At 39.3% G+C, this 25,527-nt stretch overlaps 1 protein-coding gene across 2 annotated transcripts in view; it reads right to left on the minus strand.

Annotated features, from left to right (window-relative positions):
• Positions 1-235: 235 nt before the first annotated feature.
• Positions 236-25,527, minus strand: part of vps13d (vacuolar protein sorting 13 homolog D) — a 259,288-nt gene continuing 233,996 nt past the window's right edge. For both annotated transcript variants that reach the window (XM_048615025.1, XM_048615024.1), the window contains exons 66-68: positions 7,053-7,184; positions 2,887-3,127; positions 236-2,277 (exon numbers count right to left, since the gene is read on the minus strand). In XM_048615025.1, coding sequence (XP_048470982.1) covers positions 2,146-2,277; positions 2,887-3,127; positions 7,053-7,184 — 505 coding nt within the window. In that variant the 3' untranslated portion in view covers positions 236-2,145. The remainder of the gene's footprint in view (positions 2,278-2,886; positions 3,128-7,052; positions 7,185-25,527) is intronic.

The raw sequence follows: 25,527 nt of genomic DNA on the forward strand, positions 1-25,527 counted from the left end.
ACAGCCATTATAAACTAGATTGAGATTCCTTCCATGATTATATGACACAGTCCTGCTCACATTCTTAAGTCATCTGCCTGAGCTAGTTGCAGAGATGGACAAACTTTTATTTTATATTCAATTTCATTTCAATATGCTCTGTACTGCCACTTACTGCACTCCCAGCTAAGTCTTAGAAACAGTTCTAAAATGCCATGGATTGTGCAAACTGCAAAGTATTATCCTCAAACACATCTTTTGTAATAATTCATTTTATTTTATGATAAAAATTCACAAAAAATCAATTATGTTGCTGGGTTTGGGTAGGGATGGTAAAATCATCTTTTTTTGTTACATGTCCCTTGCAGGAATATATAAACCTATCTCACTCCAACCCATACCCTCCACCCACCAAACCTGGGAAAACTTGTAAAATAATCTCAAAGATGGTGCCTTAGAAGGAAAGCAGGAATAGCAACTCCAAACACAGTTCTGCTGGAGCCTACCACCATAGCAGACTGATCAGAATCTCTCGTGCAGCAAGCTGATCAGGATCTCTTCTGAATCAAACAATCAGTGACTCTCAAATATTATCAGATTACACATCATCTGCTGTACAGCATACAGTATATGATTAAACAGGTTGGATTCAGCTCTCTCCTTAATGTAGGCAGCCTTTGCTCCCTGAAAATACAACTTTGTCCACTTGGGACACCTGCACGTGTGTGGAGTCTCTGGTCGGTCACTTCTTGTTTGGTCTTCAAAATTACTGTGCAGTCACTAAACCTGGCAGTCTACTGGATGGTCACTCTAATATTCAGCTCTCCTCATCAAACCAACCATTGTTTGAATACCATGATGTATTATTCCTGATTCCTCTTACAATAACAGAAAATAGTGGCAGAAATTTGTCCAACACATTTTGTGCATACAGTGCAGAGACAAGACCCCTCTGTGTTATAATTGGGGTTTTAAGTTATAGTCTTTCCTTTTCTAGAGAGCTAATTTTCTAACTGTAATACTATAAACTTCTTCTGAGCATGTGCACCCATGTACACACTAAGTATACTTACAATAGGTCTCAGTGCAGCTGTGGTTACACAGATAGTACTCTGTCACAAACTTGTTCCAAATCCCATCAGAATCTGACCACATTCAACGGCTATTTCTCAACAGGCAACTGCACAGCATTCTGCGATCAAAGACACATCAATTCACTCCTTGCTATTACTTTGTGCTCTTTTGACAGAAGCCAGAGAGTGAGGGTGAGGAGAAAGAGGATTTTCTTAATTGCTGATAACTTTATTCAATCTGAAGAGAGGGTAGATGGAATTTTTATTCATATCCCTGTGCTTCTGGCTGAAATTATAAACCACACCAGATAATATCCTCCCCATCTGACTTAACCACTCATCGCCAAGACGGTAGCAGTCATCTCACGGTCACTCCCACACATTGTCAGAAAAGTGACTTTGTAATACTGCATCACAGAAATACACTTTTGAATCTATACCCATGCTGATACTATATAATTTCCCCCTCAACCCACTGCTTTCCCTATTTGTGCTAACAATTCACCTGGTTTATCAATTTGCAAAGGCAGTGACTCTAAGTTGTGTGACAAGCAAGGATCTGGAAAGAGTAGCCAGTGGACCTGGTAACTCTTTTCGCAAATGCTATTTCCCTGACCACTCCATAGGGCATTTACTGCCCTGAGAAATGAAATCCATTTAGATATCATACTAGTGCAATAAAGTAATCTGTTACATTATGCTGCAGCTAGTTCTAAATGCAGCTTCTGTACACAAGTTGTTCCTGTGAGCTTTTCTAAATATTTACATTAAAGTAATATTACAGGTATGTACAGATTAGTAAAATATAAAGAACTCTCAACTCTGTCACAATTTTTCTCCGTAAATACAATATATAAAATGTAAAATACAATTTGAACAGAACCTGCTCCGCATTAAGTTCTTGTAATAAACTGTCTCCAAAACTAAGCATGTCATCAATCCCTCACCTGTTTGCTTCGACTAGGCTTTAAACTGAGGTTCAAACGAAATTAGTTCATGAGATGCGTACTCATACAATATACTACCATACATGAGAATCAATGTTGTTTGTCACAGAACTTGTATTATAAGTGACTGTTCTCTAGAAAGGCTTCTAGGAGTCCAGCTCCAGGTTCTCTTGGTTCTGGGTGGCTTGTAACTTGAGCTGCTGCTCATAGTAGAGGCTTTTGGCGTAATTAATTTCTTGTGAGATCTTCAGTGCAAGAGACTCTGATTTCACATGGACCTAGAAATAGAAACACGTTTGAGAAAACATCAATGACAAACATATAATGTCATTCATCCATGTATGTTAAAGATTATCACAGAATCCCCACGATGCAGAAAGAGCCCATTTGGCCATCAAGTCTCCACCGACCCTCCGAAGCGCATCCTATAAATATGTACGCAAAGAAAATTCAGTTGCTTGGGTTTTGATGGGTTGCCAGGGCTTGAGCGCCGTTTTGGCAACTCTGTTTCTTAGAATGCAGGACTCTAACCTCTCCCATTTTTATTTTTCTCTTACTGGAAATGTCGATTCATACTGGTTGCACAGGTACTGTCAATGTGTCTCTGAAATGGCTGAGCTTCATGTGTGAACCTATTTAGTGAGTCTCAAAAGTATTTCACTGTTGCAGGGAGACAGATGTAAGTCCTGTGCTCACCTGATTAGGAGTATAAAGTCTACCTAATATTTTCTGCTTCCCTAGTTCAGGAATCAAGGACTAAATCTAAAACACCCCAACTGTTGTTCCAGCTTAGATAAGATGATTCAATATGGACTCTGGAATTAAACCAGGGACCTGTTTTGTCTCACAACGCAATTACACTGAGTAAAATGAGTTCTAATACTTACCATTGGTTTGTGATGTGATGGCCCAGGTATGGCCACACCACTGCTCGAACTTTCAGCTTTTTTTGTCAGCTGTAAATAAGCCCTCCCATGATCCTTTGTGATGAGGCAGTGGTACAGGTCATCATATTTGACCTCTAGGAAAATGGCATCCCTGTCAATATAGTCGCCATGTTTCAAAAAGTACACTGCCTTCGATGATATGAGAACACAGTAACTGTCAATCTGTTCCACAGCAATGAAACTGGAAAAGCAAAAGGAACACAGCAGTTGCACTGGTTAGTTTTGGTTAAACAAAAAACTCTCAGGTAGCGTCAAAACACAATTATTAGGACAGAGATAGTAGGAACTGTCGATGCTGGTGTCTGAGATAACAAGGTGCAGAGCTGGATGAACACAGCAGGCCAAGCAGCATCAGTGGAGCAGGAAAGCTGACGTTTCGGGTCTGGACCTGAAATGTCAGCTTTCCTGCTCCTCTGAAGCTGCCTCGCCTGCTGTGTTCAGCCAGTTCTACACTACAATTATTAGGACAGTTGTTTTAGTTAATGGAAAGACAGGTGGAAGTGATATCAATAGATAGTGGGCAAAGTTCATTGTCAAGAAATAAGTGAAAAAACTGGTGTGGCTAAAAAGCATGATTTACATTTCGTAGTGTTTTGTTTCTGTAATTCGAGGAGGAATGCCATTATTTAATCATAAATATTTGACTTTGTTGGAAATGAGATGATAGGAAGTATATGGGCATACTTGTGATCAGGCTTTCCCACCAGCTGGCAGATTACATACATGTCAGAAACTACAGATGTCCAACCCATGGCTTTCTGCCTAATCAGTATAATGGATGGAACTGCAGGTCAAAAATCAACTATCTTCAAACTCTTTTTCTTCCAAGCACCACTTTCTGCTGAAGTGCAATAACTTGAATGCAGAAGAGTTCAGAAATTTTACATCTAGTCTAATAACACTGAAATTCCAAAGTAAACGTTGACAGCCATTTTATTCATCAATGGAGGCATCATGTCTTCCTCTAAACATAATTTTCTTGCCCTATTTAAATACATTCTTCCTCCTAATTGGCTGTAAAGTGCTTTGAAGTACATGGTGGTCATGAAGTGCTAAATAAATGCCAGTCCTTTCTCTACTCCACTCAATGCACACGCACCACAACAAACTGAGGCAGATGCTGTCTTTCCTTGTCATTAGCTATAACTATCATGTTACCGAGGTCAGAGTCACCCAGCATTCACTCTGCCCAATTTTACAATCCACTGATTTCTGAACAAGATATAGAACCTAAATTACAACCAAAAGAATTTTGTGTTTTAAAAGTTTCTTTGGCTTAGTAGCTTTCTCAAGTCTGTTCAAAGTTTGTGGGTGCAAAAACATTACCAGGACATGAGCACTGCGAGCCAGCAGTACTGAGGGAGTGCTGCACTGTCAGAGGCATCTTTGGATGAAATGCAAAACCAAGGCCCCTCCTGCCTGTTTAGATTATGTTAAAGATTTTATGACATCATTTAAAAGAAGATAACTGCTTTGGTGTTCTGCTCATTATCACTGCTCCAAAGAGCAGCTCAAAAAGCATATTAACTGGCTATTCATCTTGCTGACAATTTGTGAGTTGTTTCTGAGGAAGAATGATGTTTAATGTTTCTGATGCTTCATTTGCGTATACAACAAGTTCCTGCTTCAAACTAATGCAATGGGGAGGAAGGACTGCGTGGGGTGGAGGGCCAGGGGTTGAAGGGGGGAGTAAATGTTTGAGAAAACAACTGCCTCAAAATGGCTACTGCAGTTGCTGCATAACGATCCACTTTTACAAATGGTGTGGCTGTAAATCACTGGACAGAAAACAAATTAAAAATATACTGATGGAACAAACTACAATATAGGTTAAAGAAGTCAGATTAAAGGTAATTTTTGAATAAAGACCACTTAGATGACACGACGGAATGTAAAGTGTTCACTAAATCTTCTGGGAACATTCTCCCCATTGAGCACGCACTAAATTATTTCATTTTCAACCAGTAAAGGAACAAATATAGATGCTACAATTGGTGCTCTGTCCCTTGGCCAAAGAAAAAAATGTGGTTGCGATCCTTGCCTTCGATTCATATCCAGTGTTGGCAAGTATACATGCATGTACATGCCACATTACAGATTTGGTCTCAGCTTTAATGCCAAGCAGCTTCAAAGCTCATATATAAAGAAAGAATGGTTATTTGAATGACATCCTGGAGAATGCGCGTTTTTGTGAAAAATCAAAAGATTTGAAAACCAAATCTGCACAACATCAAACTGGCACATTTGGGAATGAAGTTTGTATTTTAGTTCTAGCATCTACGTTCTGGGAATTTGCTGTGATGGTTGTGGTTGTGGTGGGGGCAGATTGACAGATTCCAGGAGGTTTGAAGACAGACCCCTAAGGTAGTTCACGATAGTTTGAAATAAAAAACCAAGTCTGCATGATGTAATCCTCTAGGTACCGTAGGATTGCCACTGCAAAGCAGAAAGCAATTACCCTGTGCTGGCCGGGAAATGAAACACTGGCTGAGATTCCACGCATCTGGAATCGCTTAGGAAGAACAGTGGCTTCACTCTCAAAACCATCTGAAGGCTGGAGGAGCAACAAAGTTTAAAAAAAAAATCAAGCTTTGAAGTTTTAACTTCTTTACCAACAACGGATTCAAAGGCTTTGTCCCTAGTTATTACTGTATGTTCAAACAGGGTTAACAGAGAACAAATGTTTACTGCGTGACACTGTGCCTGTCAACAAGCCAGGAAACAGGAGAGACATCAGGATTTTATGACAGACAGCTGGGGACAAAGCAAAGTCTACACACATACACACTGTGCAAAAAGACTAGACTAGGATAAAATAGACCTATCATATAGTAAAGGCTGTGGATCATGGAGTATATGGAGTACATGTCATATACCACTACATGTAGAGATGATGTATTTAAAAATTGAATTGCTAGTCAAATATATCTTAATCTCTTTTAAATTGTTAGTGAGAGCTGACTCCGTAAAAGAAGCGTAGTGTTGCAAGTACATCCATTCTATTATGGAAGCAGGTAGTTGTGCAAGCAGAATCACAGAACTGTATAAAAGGGAATGGATAAATATTTGATTTTTTAAGAATTATGGGAGAAAGACTGGATAGCATAATTAAATGGTTAGCTCTTTTTGAGAGCCAGCATTTTTATAACAGACCACATGACATCTTTGAGTGGTGCAATTGCTGTCACCAGTGATGACTGCAACTATTATACTTTACATTAAAATTCAATTAATTAATCATTGTCCTCTAACATATCAGATATGTTTTTCATCAAAACAGACACTCCTGCAACAGTCCGTTGAAAAACAAGTCATTGCGTCACTTAATTCCTGTAAGACTGCAGCAGCATTACAATAAAAAAAAGGTTTCAACAAACTTTCAACAACATTAAAAATCCTATGATTTACATTATTATTTTCCATGTTTGCACTTATTTCAGAAAATCTATTTGTAACGTTTGGAGAATTCTCCATTCCCAGCAGGCCATGATGGCACTGGTTTACAAATTACATCACAGCACTGAGATTTTTCTGCCACAAACGTAGTGATCCTTTAGTTCTTTGATACCTCGCCTAACATAATTAGTGTTTCTTCTTGCGTGGCCCTAAGTAGTGTATGATAGCAGACCATATTACCATGGATGGCAATACAAACAAGCAGAGTTCTATGCTCATGAAAGCTCATTTTCTAGCAGATGTTACCAGCAAGCACTCAGGAAAACAGCTTAGTTTCTCCCTCTAGCTCAGGAGAGCTGAGGTCTATCATAGCAGCCTTGTTTTAACTGAATAAAGACCAGGGTTGAAGCTGGTATTTTCTAATGCAGCACTTCTGAACTCCACACAGACTGCTAGCCTCCAATAGTTAAGGCAATGGTCTTACCAAGAAGATAGATGATAAGGTAATGATTAAAGCGATATAAAAATTTCCCAAAAGTAGGCTACTCTCCTCTTGATAATTTGGCAACTGATTTTAGCAGGTTTATATAGTGTTTTGATGCATCTCACATGAACAAATTTATGCCACTACCCAAGCAGAATAAGAGTAGTATCATTTAAACGCTGGAAGAAATGGGTGGATGGAGGAAGACAAGATACTGGTAACTTACAATTCAGCCTGAATATTGTCAGTCACTTTGAAAAGCTGCTCCTGTCCTTCGGCCTGTTTCTCACTATATCTGGGTAGGAGGCCGTGGGGTCCAATGCAACAGCGTGGCCTTCGAACTCTCTGGTTAAGCATCCTGTTTGAAATGTAACACAGGATAGATCAATTAGAACACCTGTCTGTTCAGTATATATAATTGCTTGCTGGTCATTGAGTCAGCTTTTATTGAAACACACAAGATTCTTAGGGGATTTAACAGGGGAAATGCAGAAATATTGTTTTCCCTTTGTAGGAGGGTTGAGGACCAAAGGACATAAATGAATGATCACTTATTCTGAGATTAAGATGGAGATGAGGAGGATTTCTCAGAGGGTAGAGAATCTATAGAATTTTTTGCTACTGAGGGCTGTCGAGGCTGGGTTGTTAAGCATATTCAAAGCTAAGATAGACAGATTTTTAAACAGTAAGGAGATGGAGGGTTATAGGAATAAGGCAGAAAAATGGAGTTGAGGGTTATCAGATGACCCATGATCTGATTGAATGGCGGAGAAGACTCTATGAGCTGAATGACCTAATTCTGCTCCCATATCTCATGGTTTTATCTAGTGAGGTTTAACAGTTGATGCTGAACAAGCCTGAATGTGACATGTATTGATGCTTATTATTAGTGTACAGTAAATCTCATTTATGCACAAGTTTTATGTTACATAATAAATTAAATATTTGCAAAATACTACATTAATTAGTTCAACTTGAAATATTAACTCAGTATCTCTCTCCAGAGATGCTGCCAGAATTGTTGAGCGTTTTCAGTACTTTGTTTTTATTTCAAATTTCCAACATCCACTGTATTTTGCTTTTATTATGTTGCATTAATTGGCTTCTGTTAAACAGAATGCTATTGCTATCTCAAAAGCAGCGTTAAATGTAGTGGGAAGACAACAAAAGCATCATCCATCAGAAGTAATTCATGGATAAACCACAATTATTTAACCAGTAGTTAAGTGTGCTCCACCACCAAAGCCTGGACTAATATTCCCTCTGCATATCCTTTGGCACCCATTAAACACATTCAGTAAAGGTGTCAAAAGACTGCAATTTATTTAGCTGGGTTGTAGCCAAGGTATGGAAAGAAAGTTGCAAATCAGTTACAAAAATAGAGGATCAGCAAAACCTTGTGAGCATGCTGCTAGCTTAGATAATTACAATTTCAAAGGAGCTGGCTTTCAGGCCCAACATGAACATGGACACCATAAATGAATGTGAATGCTAACAAATTTAGTGGTTCTTCATCATCCATTAGAGTATTACCTGTAAAAGAGTATTTAATGGGTTCACATTTCTCCTTAGCAGGTTGTTTTGTTTAAAAAAAGTTAATGTTAAACTCACTTGCAAGTTTTAATATTTCTTTTTTGTGTCTTACTTTCTTTGTTGCTCTTTTAGCGCTCTAAGTTCATTAAATGTTCCCTTTTCCTTATTTCTTCCCCATAACATTTGAATTGTTTCAAACATTCAACTACTTCTCCCTAATCTCTTTCACCCATGTTTCTGTTAAAGCAATACCGGTCCAACCAATTTTCTGCATAAAAAATCCCCCACTTTGTGGTTTTAGTGAATTAGAAGGAAAATCACTGCAGAAGCTGATGAAAATAAGAGGATGGGTGAAAAATACTTTAAAAAATAAACAAATAGCAGAAATATGCAATAAGAAAAGTAATCAAACATTTGAAAGCATCAAAACAAGTAGTAATGCAAATATCTAAAAAAGGCTGAAGCAAATATTAAGCAACTGGAAAAACAAGCAACTGAATCAAATGTCACTGAACTTTCCATACAGGCAATCATAAAAGTGTAACAATTAACTGAAGATATCTTATGGATAATTAGCGCTAAACTTCTTTATACAGATTTTTTCACGTGTTTAATGTAACACCCAACAGAAATCTGGCACATTCAATTCTCATCCATACTTCCCTCTACATACAGATTCTGAAGTAAGGTAGTCATAATGTGGCTCTGAGATGAAGGGTTTGCACATTTACCATTCATGGCCGTGCTGTTCACCCAGGATAGGGTATTTCCAGAGCTATCATTTTAGATGCCTCTGATTTTAGTTATTTTTGCCAGATAATTAAGGCTGTGCCCCTGCCTGAGCAGTTCAGAGGTTACAAGATCAAGAACAGTAATTAATTCTTGCAGATGTTATAAGGGAACAGATACTCATTGAACAGCAAACTCATGCCTGTGTAGTTCCAAATTTAAACACTGCACCTTAACAATTAGGAAATTCTGTTGAGACTATTAGTTGGAATGCCAGAAGGAAAAATGCAAACACCTCTGTTACAATTAGAGTGAAGGGAGTTTATGATCTTAAGTCTGACAGCCACAGCTGTGGGCTGGAACAGGAGCAGCTGGACAGAAATGCTGAAAGACTGATGTGAAAGTAGAACAAATGCTTCATTGATTTCCTGAAAGCACGGATACTGCAGAGTGTTGTACACTAAACACATGGAGCTCAGTAAATAGCCAGCACTATCCTGGGTGAACGGAGAAAATGCTCCAGTCTAGAGGCAAGGTGGTATGTACAACTGTATAGTTTGCAAGACAGGTGCACAGCAAACATCTTTAGCTCAAGACTTACTGTTGCATATGAATTCAGCGTGGGAGATCGGACTGGCTGTTGAACCTAAGCGTCTAGCCCACACAGCAAGTGGACAGTCCTGATCAGCAGAGCATTTCAGCTCTACGTGCCACCATTACTATGTGACATGTGAACACTTCAGAAGTCAGTTAATAAAAGCTGATTGGGAGGGGCATAATTATACAGAGTACATCCCTCAAGTAACAGCCATACATACATCTTTATTTGTACTAGAAAATAAACACAAGGACACAAAAGGATGCAGCACCAATCAACTCCACTCAATCTAGAGTCCGTATATGACTATTTTCTGAGGGATTTGCTTTCTAAACCAATTAAAGGCAGAGATGTCTGGATGTCAGTCTTAGATCAGGGGTACCACTTTTGCATCAGAGTTTAAAAAATGTAGTGCTTTTATGCAAGCTAGGCTGACATGTTAATTCAGTTCTGAAGGAATGCTTCATTGCCAAAAGCTGTCTTTCACGTGGGTTATTTAAGTGAAGATCCATCCATTTTCTCAGGTGGGTTTAAAGATTCCGCAGCACTCAACAATTTTCACCAATGTCAGAGTCAATATTTATCCCTTAACCAATATGACCAAAAACATCTTGCTAATACTACCCAGGACCTTGCTGCGTGCAAACTAGCTGATGCATAACAATGGTTACACTTTGAAAGTATTTCATTGCCTGAATGGTGTTTTAGGACATCGAGGTTGTGAAAGGTGCCATTATATTTCTTTCATCATCATTCTTTAAATTTGTGGCCCAAGGTTACATTCAACTATTGGCCCTGGAATCCCAGTCACTGTAGTCCAGATCCCTCAGTTATCAGTGTGCTTATGTTTCTTATGTGCTAGATTAGCTCATTTGAATTTTACAGACTTGGAGATTCCGAAAGGCCTCTTTGTAATACGCATGCCTCATTGATGAATAATTCCAAATCAAAACGTCAATTCCAGCTCCTACCACCAGCTGGTCAGCTCCGATGAAGAGTCATCTAGACTCAAAACGTTAGCTTGCTCTCTCTCCATCTTTTGTTTTCAGTTCTGAATTTTGTACTCTAAGTATATGGCGTGCTCACCATTCAAGCAAAATAGCAAATCACGATCTTTTATATACTTTCCTTTTACAGACTGCATTATATTTCCTTACATTTTCCCCAATGAAAAATTATGTAAGCCGTTTTTCAAAATTTCATCTCTGCATCGGTTTTGGGGGACTAACATGCCAAGGATGAACGGAGAAGGCAAAAAAACTGGAGAAAACCAAGGAAGTAATATGACATAGAAACTACTCATTAGTTATTTGTTACTTATTATTGGTGGTGGGAGGGATGCTGAAGTTCAACGTGAACGAAAGTTGTCAGATTTTCTACCAAAATAATTTGGCTAGTTTGGAAAGGCATGTTGTTTTTATTGGGCAATTAGGTGTTTCAACACCAACAACTCTGAATGAGACATTAACAACTTTAACTTGTGTTGAACTGATCAATCAGTGGCTCTGAAATTACATCATGCGAATATTATGCAATGGTATGAAGTTGCCTTGCTTGTTATTTTAATGAAGGCGTTAGTCCATTTAAATAGAAGCTCTGTAAAGTTGCGTACAATGGCACTTCATACAAGACTGTAAAGCACTTGCATATCCAGAGAAAAGTGTCAGACAAAAGTCAAAGTGTAGTGGATTGCAGAGGTGGCAACAGCTCAATCCTCGTAAATCACAGCACCAGTGTACAAGAATCAATGACAAGTAGGATGATTCATAAATATTATTGGATCTACTTAAGATCAGTAATTTCCACAGAGAATGTGTAATTTCTTACTGTGTTATGGAGACCATGCAAGAAACAAGTTTCTTAACTGGTCTCAGTTAAAAACATTTTTTACAGAAAGGATGTCTCCTAATTAAATCCATTTACCAAACAGGATCCCAGGCCCTATTGAATTAATTCAGGTGTGAAGTGTAATAGTGCAAGGGTTACTTGTGGCCCAGACAGCGTGTTACTACTGGAGTGAGGGGGTTAAGTGGGACACAAATTCTCTTTTGTGTGTAAACTCTTGGCTGATGCCTGCTTACTCATTGGCTTCTACCCACTGATCAGCTCTGCTACACGCCTAACGACATGGTTCAGCTGACGGTCAGCCTCAGCCCTGGCCACAGGCCAGTCTGCAATCAGTGGGACAAATACTCCCTTTCATATTGCTTGTGTGGCTCATATTCTCCATTTTCGACATGCCCGTTGGATTTAGAGAGCAGAAAGTAAAACACAGCATTCCTGGGCTGGCCACCAACACGTGGGCCTCCTTTTGTTAGTCTGCTAAAGCAGCCCCATTTTGTGGGCTGTAGGATTGTTAGTTCAGCCAAGGGACTGTTTGCTCCAAATGGAAATCAGGCGAGTTCAGGAGGAGGCCACGGACACATTATATAGTGTGCAGGCCAATCCGACAGTCCCTTGTTAGCGCAGTAACATTCAGAGCTCTTTTACATTGTTTATTGCTGCTCCATCCCATTTAAACTGGTTTATATCTCAATTTAAAATCAAACATGAACCTGTGTGTGGAGATACGTCAGTAAACAGCGCTTTATTAAACAAAAGCGTACTGAAGGAGGACTTTAATGCTGCATGTCTCAAGGCTTCATTTTTCGTACAATTACAAAATGTCAAGTAAAAAAACAAAATCAACACATCAACAGGCAGGTCGCATGATTACAGCCACTTTTAAAAACAATTATAATAATGCTCAATATTATTTTGCTCTGTTCCAAATCTTTCTTAAATAAAACACTATTTTGTTTTTAATTTTATGCCAAATGAACTGATCTATCGGCATACCTCAATAACTTTGTTAACAAATACTAATTCTTATATGCATATCTAGAAATATAACACTGGCAAGTTATTTGACTGTGGACATCAAAGCCATGCCTGATTCTGTTCTCAGTCAACAGGATTTAGGTAAACACTAGTGACATCATCAAAGGTACTAACTTAGAGGAGTTACTGAGGGTGACACTGAAAGCCTGCTCGCTGAATGAACTTCACAGCAATGTAGGCCTGCTGATCAGAGCTTCTTTTTGAATAATCGACCTGCAAAAAGGCAGTTTCATTTTAACTTTAACTTCATCCACAGAAATGATGGAACAAATCTAGATTGTGTAACCCCTACTCAGTATCTTCTATCACAAAAAAACCTATCAGACAAAGTACTGTTACTTCCTGCTGAGAACCTTGGGCAGGAAAAGCAATTTTCTCTTAAAAATAAGGATGTGACTGTCATTGGCAAACCCAGCATTTGACCATAAAATGTATGATCAGCAGTAACCCATCAAGTCTCCTCCACCATTCAATGAGATCATGGTTAATCTCATAATTCTTCACTCCACTTTCCTGCCTTAACTCCATAATCCTCAATATCTTTACTGATGACAAATCTCTGTCCATTTCAGTCTTGAATATACTTAACGATTCAGCCTTCACAGCCTGTTGTGGAAAAGAATTCCACAAATTAACTATCCTCAAAGAAAAATATCCTTCTCATCTCTGTCTTAAATGTGGAGGTGCCGGTGTTGGACTGGGGTGGACAAAGTCAGAAGTCACAGGACACCGAGTTATACTCCAACAGATTTACTTGAAAACACAAGCTTTTGGAGTGTAGGCTTCTTTGTCAGGGGAAATGAGAAAGAATAGGTGACCCCTTCCTCTGAAATTATGCCCTCTGGTTCAAGACTGTTACATAAAGGGAAACAGCCTGTCCAGATTCTACCCTGTCAACTCCCCCTATGGATCTCATATGCTTCAACAGGTCTCCCCCTCATTCTTCTAAACTCAAATGAGTACAAGTCCAACTTACTCAACCTCTCTGTCTAAGAAAATCCCTCCATACCGGAAATCAATCTAGTGAACCTTCTCTGTACTGCCTCTAATGTCAATATATCTTCCCCTAGATGAGGGGACCAACACTGTTCACAGTATTCCAGCTGTGACCTGACTACTGCTTTGTATAGTTACAGCGAGACTTCTGTATTTTTATATTCCATTTTTGTTTAAATAAAGGGAACAGTTGATTAACCTTCCCTATTTTGGGCCCTGTATCTAAGAAAGGATGTGATGGCCTTAGAGGGGGTCCAGAGGACATTTTCAAGAATGATCCTGGGGACGAAGGTCTTGCCACATGAAGAGTGGATTGAGGAGTCTGGGTTTGTACTGAAAGGTGTTTAGAAGGATGGGGAGGGGGGGGGTTGGGGATCTGATTGAGACTTACAGGCCTGCATAGAATGGATGTGGAGAAGATATTTCCACTAGTAGGAAAGACAGGACCTGAGGCATAGCCTCATAGTGAAGGCATGACCCCGTAGAACTAAGATGGAGAAATTTCTTCAGCCAGAGGGTGGTGATTCTGAGGAGCTCATTGCCACAGAAGGCTATGGAAACCAAGTCATCGAGTATATTTAACACAGAGATTGATAGGTTGTTGATTCATAAGGAGATTTAGGGTTAGAGAGAGAAGGCAGGACAATGGGGTTGAGAAAGATATACTACCTTTGGCCTCTCTCTTTCTTTTCATATAATAAGCACTTAATGTCTGTTTTTATATTATTTCCTAGTTTTGCCCTCAGCATTTTTCTCTCTCTTTCTTCCTTTTGATTTTTGGTTCACCTTTTAATCAAATTATGGAGCAGACTTGATGGGCTGAATGCCTAATTCTGCTCCTGTATCTTACGGTCTTATTACCCACTGAAATTGTAGGCTTGCTTTTTGTGACTTACACACAAGGAGCCCCAAATCTCTTGGTGCTATAGCTTTCTGCACTTTTTCTCCATTTAAATAATATTCAGTTCCTCTATTCCTCTTGCCAAAATGCATAATCTCTCATTTTCCCATATTATATTCCACCTGCCAATTTTTTGCCCACTCATTTGACCTGTCCATATAATTCCGTAAACTCTGCGTGTCACTCTCACTACTTGCCTTCCCGTCCTATTTTTGTATCATCCTCAAACTTGACCGTAGTACATTCACTTCCCTTATCCAAGTCATTAATATACATGGTTAGTAATCGTGGCCCCAGCACCGATCCCTGTGGCATCCCACTAGTTATAGGTGGCCATCCTGAAAATGCACTCCATATCCCAACTCTGTCTTCTATTCATAGAATCATATAGCGTAGAAAAGGCCGTTTGGCCCATCAAGTCTGCACTAATATAACTACTACTAAAAGTGCGCTAATCCCAATTTCCTGCACCTGTCCCATATCCTTGAATGTTATGATATTTGAAGTGCTCATTCAAATATCTTTTAAAGGTTGTAAGGTTTCCAGCATCTGCTACTGTCCCAGGCAGCACATTCTAGATTCCTGAGTGAAAAGTTTTTTCCTAAATCCCCTGAATCTCCTGCCCCTTACCCTAAAACTATGCCCTCTCAGGACAGACTCCTCAACCAAGGGGAACTACTGCTTTCTATTCACCTTATCCATACCCCTCAATCTTACATACTTCAATCATGTGCCCCTCAGCCTTCTCTGCTCTAAAGAAAACAATCTAAGCCTATTTAGTCTCTCCTTATAGCTCAATTTCTTCATCCCAGGCAATATCCTGGTGAACCTCTTCCGTATCCCCTCTAGTTATCAGTTCATCAATCTTCTATCTGTGTTTATAGTATACCGTCTACATCTTCTTCCTCACTCATGTACATCATTGCTGCGAATCATGAACTATTTTCTTCAATGTTTGCAATTATTCCTAAATCATCTTTTCTGTTAAACTCCTTTCCAAGTCCATTCCAGTCAACTCAGTTCTCATCACTATGTAATTACACTTATTTAAGTTTATACATTTATTTCCAACCCAAGTTTCTTTTTCTCAAACTGAATGTTAAATTCCACCACAGTATGGTTACGATTCTCTATGAGATCTCTTGCTCCGAGATCATTAAATCTGCTCACTACACATTTCAAGATCCACAATACTCTGATCCCTCATCAGATACACAACACGTTGTTTCTGGAAACTGTCCCAAATTCACTCTATGAATTCTTCCTCATAACTACGTTTGTGAATTTGATTTTCCCAGTCTACATGAAGACTAAAGTCACCCATGATTAATGTACTGCTTTTCCCGTATGTCCTTATTTACCCTGTCTTACTGAATAGCTACTGTTAGGGGGCCTTCCACGAGTGTTGTCTTACCCTTTGTTATTCCTTACCTCTATCAATGTGGAGTCTATCTCTTTTGATCCAAGATAATTTTTTTTGCTATGGTACTTATTCCATCTCATACTAACAAAGCTATCCCACCATGCTTCCCTCTATCTTTCCTTTTGAAAAGTCACACCTCTTGATTATTTAATTCTTGGTTTTGATCGCCTTGTAATCATCTATTGTACTGGCTATAAGATCATACACATTAGGCTCATTTATTTTGTTCTAAAAACTGTGTACATTTAAGTAGAGAGCCATTACATTTTGCCTTTTCACCATATTTTTCCTTCATCTCTACTTCTCTTGACTAACTTTGTGGTTAGTCCAGGTAAGAGGGTTAAATTGTAGCCCACCTGCTTTTTCTTAGTTCCTTCTTGGCTTTCTACATCACCTTGAATTTTAGCAATGTTCTCAGCTTTCTGTCTCATGGTGGCGCTTTTAAATATCCTTGTGACTTTGATTCAAAAGTATGCCCAAATGTTATGGATGGATTATAGTGACATACTTTTGCCTCGATGCATGTAGAAAGAAAACATAATCAGTGCTGACTGAAGCAGAATACATGTGCCAACATGCACAACCTTTCAAAACAAATGTTAACAAAGTCAACAAATGCAATAGTTCACTATGTAAACTTTGAGAGCTGGATAGAAACTAAAAACTCAAGCTTGAAGGTTGAAAAAGAATAGTGCAAAGACAGGGAAGGCTTGTTACATGACAGGGAGGATTTTTTAAAACATAATTTTGTGACTGTAAAATTACAACAAAATCATTTATTGATATATGTAAAACAAATGAATTCTAACCTTTGTTTACTGCATGTTTAAACTACTATTGGAATTAGCTTATATTTTTGTCTTTACAACATTGCCCAGAGTGAAATGACTTATCTTCTGCTGTCTTTTACACACAATCACACTGTGTTTTGTCCATTGTCCTTGAAGCATTCTTTTATAGAATGTGCTTCTGTACATTTGTAGTCTTCACTCTCAGGCTCAGGTCAATTGCATCTCTTTCGCATCTATTACTTTATTATCCTACTGGCACAGGTAAAACCAGAAAGATTTCCTTGTTTGACCTGAATCGTGATCTGTTCCCTTGTGGACAGGTCAGTTGATAAGAAATGGTTTGTTCACATTTTAAATTCCTCCTTTATTTCAGATCGAGAACTGAAACATCTATGAACAATATGTGAATGTTTCTAGCAGGAATATACACAAATTAAAAACATATCTTTAGATGACTAATTTCTATCTATGAACTCAAAGAGACAATCTTTCATTTGGACAAGAAACAACTAACACTGCCAAATTAAGATTTACCACGCCAACTCCTACTCAACACATTATTTTTCTCAAGAACTCAGAGCTGTGGAACTTTCCACCTCTCATTTTTTATTCTTTTCCAACCTATAGTTTTTAAAAACTCAATCTCAACATTCTCCAGTTATCACTACTTGATTTGCTTCCCCTCTCCTTACTGTTTTCAAATTTGATGCTTCCCACACAATGGGCCCTTGGTCCTTTACCCAAGTTTCTATAAAGAGCAGGTTTATACTGGCACCAGCACACACATAAATAACTAATTTCTTGATACTGAATAGACAGCTACTTTATTGTCACTGACCAAACTAAGTTGTTATTAGCTTGATAATAGGAATAAATTATTGATTATGTCAAAAGTACAAAGGAAGCAGGACACTGGATCTACAATTAAACGAACTTGTATCTGCACAAGATTCATATGACTACCAAACAGAATTTGATACACATGAATCCAAAATACTGTTTTGCCCACAAATACTATTTGATCAGCTGTGTGTTTCCAACCTTCTGTGTTTTTCTTTGTCAGATTACCAATAGTTTACTTTTTATTTAGCTATTTGGCCTGTACACATATGAGAAGCAGGTTGAACACAGGACTTTCGTAGGTGTTAATGGCCAGCACGAACATAACTCAAACTTTAAAAGACAAATGGGATACTTGCCTTTATGTGTCAAAGCACTGACTACAACAGCAAGAGGGTTATAATGGAGCTGTATATAATGTTAAGTCACAGCTGGAATACTGCATGCAGTCTGGTTACCACACTATAGAAAGGATGCGATTGCACTACAAAAAGGTGCAGAATAGGTTCACTAAGATGATACCTTGGCCGGAGAGATTCAGCTATGGAGAGAGACTAGACAGTCTGGGGTTGCTTTCCTTAGAGCAGGGAAGGTTGAGGTACAGTCTTATTGAAGTGCGCAAACTCTGAAGGGGCACAGAACAAGGCAGATAGGAAGAAACTTCCCTTAGTGAAGGGTCAATAACTGGGGGCACAGTTTTGAGCTAAGGAGCAGGAGTTTTTGAGGAGATTTGGGGAAATGTAGGTATTTGGAATTTGCTGCCTAAAGGGTGGTACAGCAAGAACCCCCTAGTCATTTCAGAATAATTTAGATGAACACTTGAAATGCCACAGCAATACTTGGCCTGCACGTGCTGGAAAATGGATTAGAATTGATGCTGAAGGACTGGTGTGGACACAATGGTTTCTTTCTATGCTGTAAAACACTTTCTGACAGCATTGCCACCAGTTTTCTGATAGGAGTCCACATTTTTTTCCACTGTTACTTCATAAAATGTGGTTGTCACTGCAAGTATTGTATTTGTTGTCCATCCCTAACTGGCCTTGAACTAAATGCTTTCCAGGCCATTTCAGCAGGTAATTTAGAGTCAACCACATTGCTGATGGTCTGGAATCACGTGTAGACCAGAACAGGTAAGGCAAATTTCTTCTCTGAAAGATATTAGTGAATCAGGTGGGTTTCTACGACACTCTATGGCATTTCATAGTCCCTATTACGGAGATTAGCTTTCAATTCCAGATTTTATGAAATTAGTTTAAATTCTAACGACTGCTGTGATGGGATTTCAGTCCTCTGGATTAGTAGTTCAATGATATGACTATTATGGCATCACCTCCCCTTATCACTTAGAAAAGCCTTGGATGAAGTATAGCAATAATTTGTCACAATGAAAACCTGGATAAATGAACTGGATTATGTTAAGATGATGGAAATATAACCTGGAATGAAGGTAGTTAGAAGTGATCTGATAAAAGCAAAAGACTGCAGATGCTAGAACTATGAACAAAATACAGAGAATGCTGGAGAAACTCACCAATTCTAGCAGCATCTATGGAGAGAGAAACAATGTTTTGAGTCCAATATGACTCTTCTTTAAAACTGGTGATCTGATAAAGTGTTTGGATATTTTCGAATTAACTGGCTCATAGGGTGGTAGGAGCAAATTACTGCAATGCTGGTGTCTGCATTGAAAACAAAAAAAAAAGTGCTGGAAATCGATTCGAAAAATTAGCTTGCTCTCTCTCCACTGATGTTGCCTGATCCACTGTGATTTCCAGCATTCTTTATTTTCTGCTCATAGACGGTATTGCACACATCTGGAACAGGTGGGACCTGAACACAGGCAATGTAATACAAAGCAAAATACAGCTGGTGTGGAAATTTGAAATAAAATGTTTTAAATACTCAGCAGATCATATAGTTTCTGGGAGATAGAAAACAGAGCTAATGATTCAAGCCTGTGATCTTCCATCAGAACAGTCAAAGTTCACCAACCTGAAATATTATCTACTCTTTTCACAGATGTGGATGACCTGCCAAATTCTTCCAGTATTTTCTGCTTTATTACTATAGAATGGTTGTTCCTTCTATCTACTTCTGGAATCAAACCACGACACAACCTTGAAATTCAAGTTAAATTGGTTAGAACTAAAGCGAGAAAGTTGCCCTATATACGGGATTATGTGAACGTGGTGTTCAAAACTATGGCATCAGATCTGGAGTGAGAATAGGTATTGTTTGAAGATTGGCTAACCTCATGACCTTTCAAACTTTCTCCACCATATAGGTGACTCAAATCAGGTTGTGATGGACTATTTACCACCTATCTGGATGGGTACAGTTGCAACAACACCCAAAAAGACAGACATTATAGATGACTGAGCAGTTCACTTGTTTGTAATTTTTCTGAATTTGATACTTATTCTCTTCATCACTTGTGCATTGTGGATACATTGTGCTATGTGGCACTGGCACGAAAGAGGGGTTGAGGCGTCAGGCATATTGGTCATGATTTTATCGACTGGCTGGGCAGGCTTGAGGGGGCGAGGCAGGCTTGAGGGGGCGAATGGCCTACTCCTGCTCCTACTTCTTATGCTCTTCTCTCAATGCCTCTTTCTCTTGAGACCTGTAGAGGAGGACTAGAGCAGCAACATGATTGGAACATCACATCTTCCAATTGTCGATGCATTCTGAATTGGACAAGTACAGGCTTTATTTAGTTACAGCCAATGTCTTAAAATTCTCATCATGAGGGCTGCCGTGGTTAAAGGGGGGAGCCACCCTCGTGGCATCTGGGGCTGGACACTCAGTGCTATCTTGTGAACATCACAGACATCCCAGGAACATGTCGAAGATAAATCAAAAGGATATGCACTCATTGAAAAATTATCTAGTAACTTTATGCATTCGTTTGGACTTGTTTAAAGATCTGAACTGTGTTTCCAGTGCTTTACTGATCATTGTGGACACAAGCCTAGACTTTGTTTACATGTAATTCAAGGAACTTTGGACTCCATTGTAAGGATAGCTCTTTGGTTAAAGTTTTATTGTAAATCTAATTTACTTGTTGAAATATTTACTGCTTCTGACCAAATTGTAATTCTTGTACTTATAGGCTTGTGCAACTAATAATAAACTAAAGCTTAAAAAAAATAAAAAACCTCATGCCTGGCACCAGTCCATCTTGCAATCTTATTTTGCAGTAAATTCTCACATATGAAGATTTGAGAGTTATCAGCAACCACCGGATGAAGGCAAACATTTTACTGCTTGGAACTGAAATTTTAAGATAAGTATTTCTAAATTTGCTTCCCTTGCCTTCTAAGAGTGAAGCTTTATATAATTTGCTGTAAATATATATAAACAAATAAATCATGTGTTTCTGGAATGACAGTACTCTATGGAATGATTTGCCTTCTTGCTCCTTTATGTACATGCAACAAATCAAATGTCACATATGATTCCATGAATGAAATGCATGCACTATCTGGTGTGAAGTCTGAAAAACTCTGTTGATCCAATATTATTAGTACCACAAAGGCAAAATGCAAACATAAATTCCACCCACAATGAGAGCTCAGTGTTGCGATAAACGCCTTTGCACCCAGACAATGTACTGGAGTAATAATTGGCGACTTGTGGTTTTCTGTAAAAGGCTTTTTCCTCCCTCCTTTGTCAGTTGGTGCTGTTTATACAGATCTAACCCTCCCTGCCAAACCTGACACCTTCACACAGCCGCCTGCAAACAATAACACGCCCACAGATCCATGACAAGGTTTTTTAAAAAAGAAAACAGGACATTGGCTGAACTCTGGCTGAACCTGGGAGGCTGATCCATTACAGCTCTCTTGCTGATAATGGCTGGGTTCAAGGCAGTGTCAGATCACCTGGCTGCACGCACGCTTGCTTGCTCAAGAGAGTTCACTATGTTCAACTGTCTCTCCACGCCTGTTTACACAGCAGTTACTGTACAGCACTGCACGCAGTGCATGGCTCTTCAGTGAAGTGGCTTTAAGCTTTCTCTTGCCAACAGAAATAGCTCTTGTTACATTGCTAATCCGAGTACCACTATGGTGGAAAAGGACAGGAATTCTAGCCCACAAACATAAATATGACAAAAGAATGAAACGTTTTAACCAAGTGAAATCCCAATTGCACCAGTTTATTGTTACAATTATAAGCTACATACACTTTATTAGATAATAAATGCCTTGAAAAACATAAAGTTTTGACATTTTGACTATGTTTCAAAAACACAGGTAATTGCTAGTTAAGCAAATTAAAGGCCACTAAAGGAGGAAAATCTAGGAGACTGCCTTTAGCCCAAGGTACCTCCATGCCTGGTATTTGAATAAACTTGATTTTTCCATCCTGCACTACGAGCATGAACTAATATTCTACGGATTTATTTTCCTTGAAAGGTTTTTTTATTGACACAGTATAGAGAGGCCAGTGTGCATTCAGTGGAGTCGATGTTAAATGACACACTGGGAGTTGATCTGAACAATGTTATGCTGGGAATTCCTTGACTAGCTAAGAGCACAACAGGTGTTGGCCAGTAGTCATTTATTCCACGGTCAAATGGCTCTGAATTGTTTCCTTGGGCAGTGTGAAGTGATCACTTCCATTGAAGTTAATGAAGCCACTCCACTCTCATGAAAACCACACCACTAGGCACAATTACTGTGAAAAATTGAGGGAAGAGAAATTAATGCAGGTATAATATACACTGTTTCAGGGAGAAGAAAAGGGAAGAATGTTCAGACTTCTAATTACTTCCTATTTCTACAGCAAGTTAATCAGTAGTTGTGTTGGAATGAATGGAGAAAAATCTAGAGTGCGAACTTCATGCAGCATGTTGTAATTAGTTAGAAGTCCACTGCTCCACTACAACAGTTACGTTCACGTTCTGCAAACTGATGCTGCACATTCAGCATTGTTTGGGACTCTCAACTGTAGCTCTTACATGTGTCAATGAGTTGAGTCTGCTCTATTGCTGACCAGCACTGGATGGGAAAATGACACTTGGTAGAAAAGCAAACAGCGAACAGTAGCTCAAAAGCTAGTAAAGTCGATTTAATGATGGAACACTCAGGCACTTGAAAAACAGGCAGATGAGTGTGCCAGTGACAAAAGAGAGATTAATTTAGCAGAGAGACAGTTGACAAATGTCGGTTGCCTGTAATTCAAAATTAAATGAAGTCAATGCAAAAGCAGCTAAAGTGTTTTATTGCCATAGACCTATGTTGAGGGAACTATATGGATTTTTATGGCACAAATATAAATGCAGGTTGAAATTTTGCAAAGTAGAAAATTAATTTTGAAGTCTGTTGCTTCTTTATATGTGCTGAATCTAACTGGTAACACACTTAAACAGCAGAAACATTTGACAGAAGCAATTGGGCTTTGTACTACTTGGTTAGGAAGGTGCAACAAACATCAACCAGGACTGTTATCAATTGCAAATTGCACATATATGGTGAAATTGTTTTGGAAATGGCAAGGGACTTTGCCACTACTGGAAAAATGGTGAATGTCCTGCGTCACGTCTATAACACAAGGTCTGTTGCACCTTGTTTCAATCATGCACTTTACATGCCAGCAATGGAACTCCTGTTTATCAAGACACTTAACAGCAGCATTTCATCAAAGGTGATGGGGCACAGCAATGGCAGTGACTCTCAGCAGGACACTAAATCCTCCCAATACTGGGATCCTTGATCAACCACTGAGTGGCAATGAAAACAAGATTCCCCTACCTCCTTCCCTGGAGCTTGCAAGTAACCATGCTTGGATTTGCCCCTTATGTTTCCCCTATGGTGGACCCCACCACCTGCTGCTGGGTTAATAGCAGTAGTGGGATGGCAGTTTTAATTTCCTACAGGAGGGTATCAATTCAAATCAGGTTGGAAATGCAGTGCATGGACTCTCTTGCCATAGACTCAATCAGAATGGAGATGGGAAAGGTGATAGGGCCTCTCCTCCCCACCATCTCATCTGATTAAATGCCACCTACCACAAAACTCAACATGAGGGCAGGCACAGGATTCTGCCTGCCACAGAATACTACTTATTAGATGTAGGGCAAGAAATCAAGCAGTCTAGCTCTCATTCCCTCCATTGTGAAAGAGTGCACATGTTTAAAAACAAAAGCAGCCATCTGGCTATCCTTGGATTGGTACCCAGCACCTTTAGCAGTGTGGAAGAGAATAATGGAGCTTGAAGAGACGGCTTTGGATTTTGCATTCATCCCTTGGTTGGGCGAACACAATATTTTAAGTTCTATGTCTCTTCATGCTTGTCATCAATATCACTTCATGATCATCAAGCAGGAAGTGTGTGTTCCTGTGCATGAGACTGGCCAGGCAAGTTTTTCTTCCCTTCTCTACCTCAATATCAAATACCCTTTCCTTGTCCATGGAACAGTTTGGAAAGCAAATTTTACAGTGGGCATTTGGCACTCAATTAACAATGGGATTTCCTGCACCAGAAATATTGATATTACTATTACTACCGCAGCAATATTTAGAATTATTCAATGAAAATTTTAAAAAATATTAATAATGTTCACGGGTCATATCAGCTAATAGATACACACTGCAGATATTGTTTCAGCTATAAATATGTTAAATAGCTCGACTACAGAAAACAATCTCAGAGCTGAACAGGAGGAATAATATCTTTTGGTTGCAATCATTTTTTCCTTTGCACGTGATTATTCCCAGTCTTACTCCCACTCTCTCACTTTAAATGGTCCTGAATTGAATGTTTCATTCAATAGAGAATTTACAAGCACTTAAGGGCAGGTCTATAGGACTGCTGCAGTGTTGGAAGTCCATCCTTCAAATTAAAGCCTCTGTGTGATTGCTCCAAGGAGCTTAGTTTGGCTATTAAATATTCCATGGTGCCATTTGACAACAATCAGGGAGTTCTCTCAATGTCCTGCCAAACATCTGCTCTCAACTAATGACACCAACAACAGATTAACTGGGGATTTGTTTCATTGTTGGTTGTCGTCATACGAAAAATGACTACTATATTTGCATATGACTCACAAAATCTAATCTGAGCAATCTTTCACTTTGAGCAGGCAGTCTCACTTGACAACAGCATGCACTGGAGAATGACTACTTCACACTAGCACCCATTCTCCGAACCACATTCCTTACAAACAAGGCTCCCTCATTTGGAGTAGACAATTACGGATTTAAACTATTGTAGGAGAGAGCAAAATTAAAGGTGCTATCATAGAATCCCATGTGGCCCATCGAGTCTGACCGACCCTCCAAAGATCATCTCACACAGACCCGACCCCATGCCTGATCCCCGTAAACCCGCAATTCCCACAGTTAATCCACTTAGCCTACACACCCCTGGACTCTATGGGCAATTTAGCATGGCCAATCCACCTAACCTGCGCTTTGGACCATGGAAGGAAACCGGAATACTTGACAGAAACCACTCAGATGGGGGGAGAACATGCAAACTCCACACAGACAGTCAACCAGGGGTGAAACTGAACCCAGGTCCCTGGCATTGTGAGGTAGCAGCACTAACCACTCAGCCACCATGCTGCCCCAAGTCCTGGAGGGCCATAGGGCTACTCTCGTTTTGGAAGACACAACTGATGGTGGGTTTGACCTGAGGCGAGGGGAGAAATTGAGGCGGCGGTCCCTTCATGGTGACTTGAGCTGGTATGGGAACTGAACTTGTGCTGTTGTCATCACTTTGCATTGCAAACTAGCTAACCGCAAAACACAGATGCTGGAAATCTGAGATAAAAATAGAAAATGCTGATAAAACTCAGATCAGGAAGTATCAGTGGGCAGAGAAGTAGCTACTCTTCTGAGTCAAATAGGACTCTTCTGAACATCTGAAACAGGGTAGAAATGTAATAGTGTTATCAAAAAGGGAAGGGATAGAGGTAGAACAAAATAGTCACGGGTTGGGTAAAGTGCAGGAGGCAGTAAACAACAAACCTGTCAGGTAACAAAAGACAATGGGAATGAT

Source organism: Rhincodon typus, chromosome 31 (genome assembly GCF_021869965.1).
Source record: "Rhincodon typus isolate 14 chromosome 31, sRhiTyp1.1, whole genome shotgun sequence".
In the NCBI taxonomy this organism is placed as follows: Eukaryota; Metazoa; Chordata; class Chondrichthyes; order Orectolobiformes; family Rhincodontidae; genus Rhincodon; species Rhincodon typus.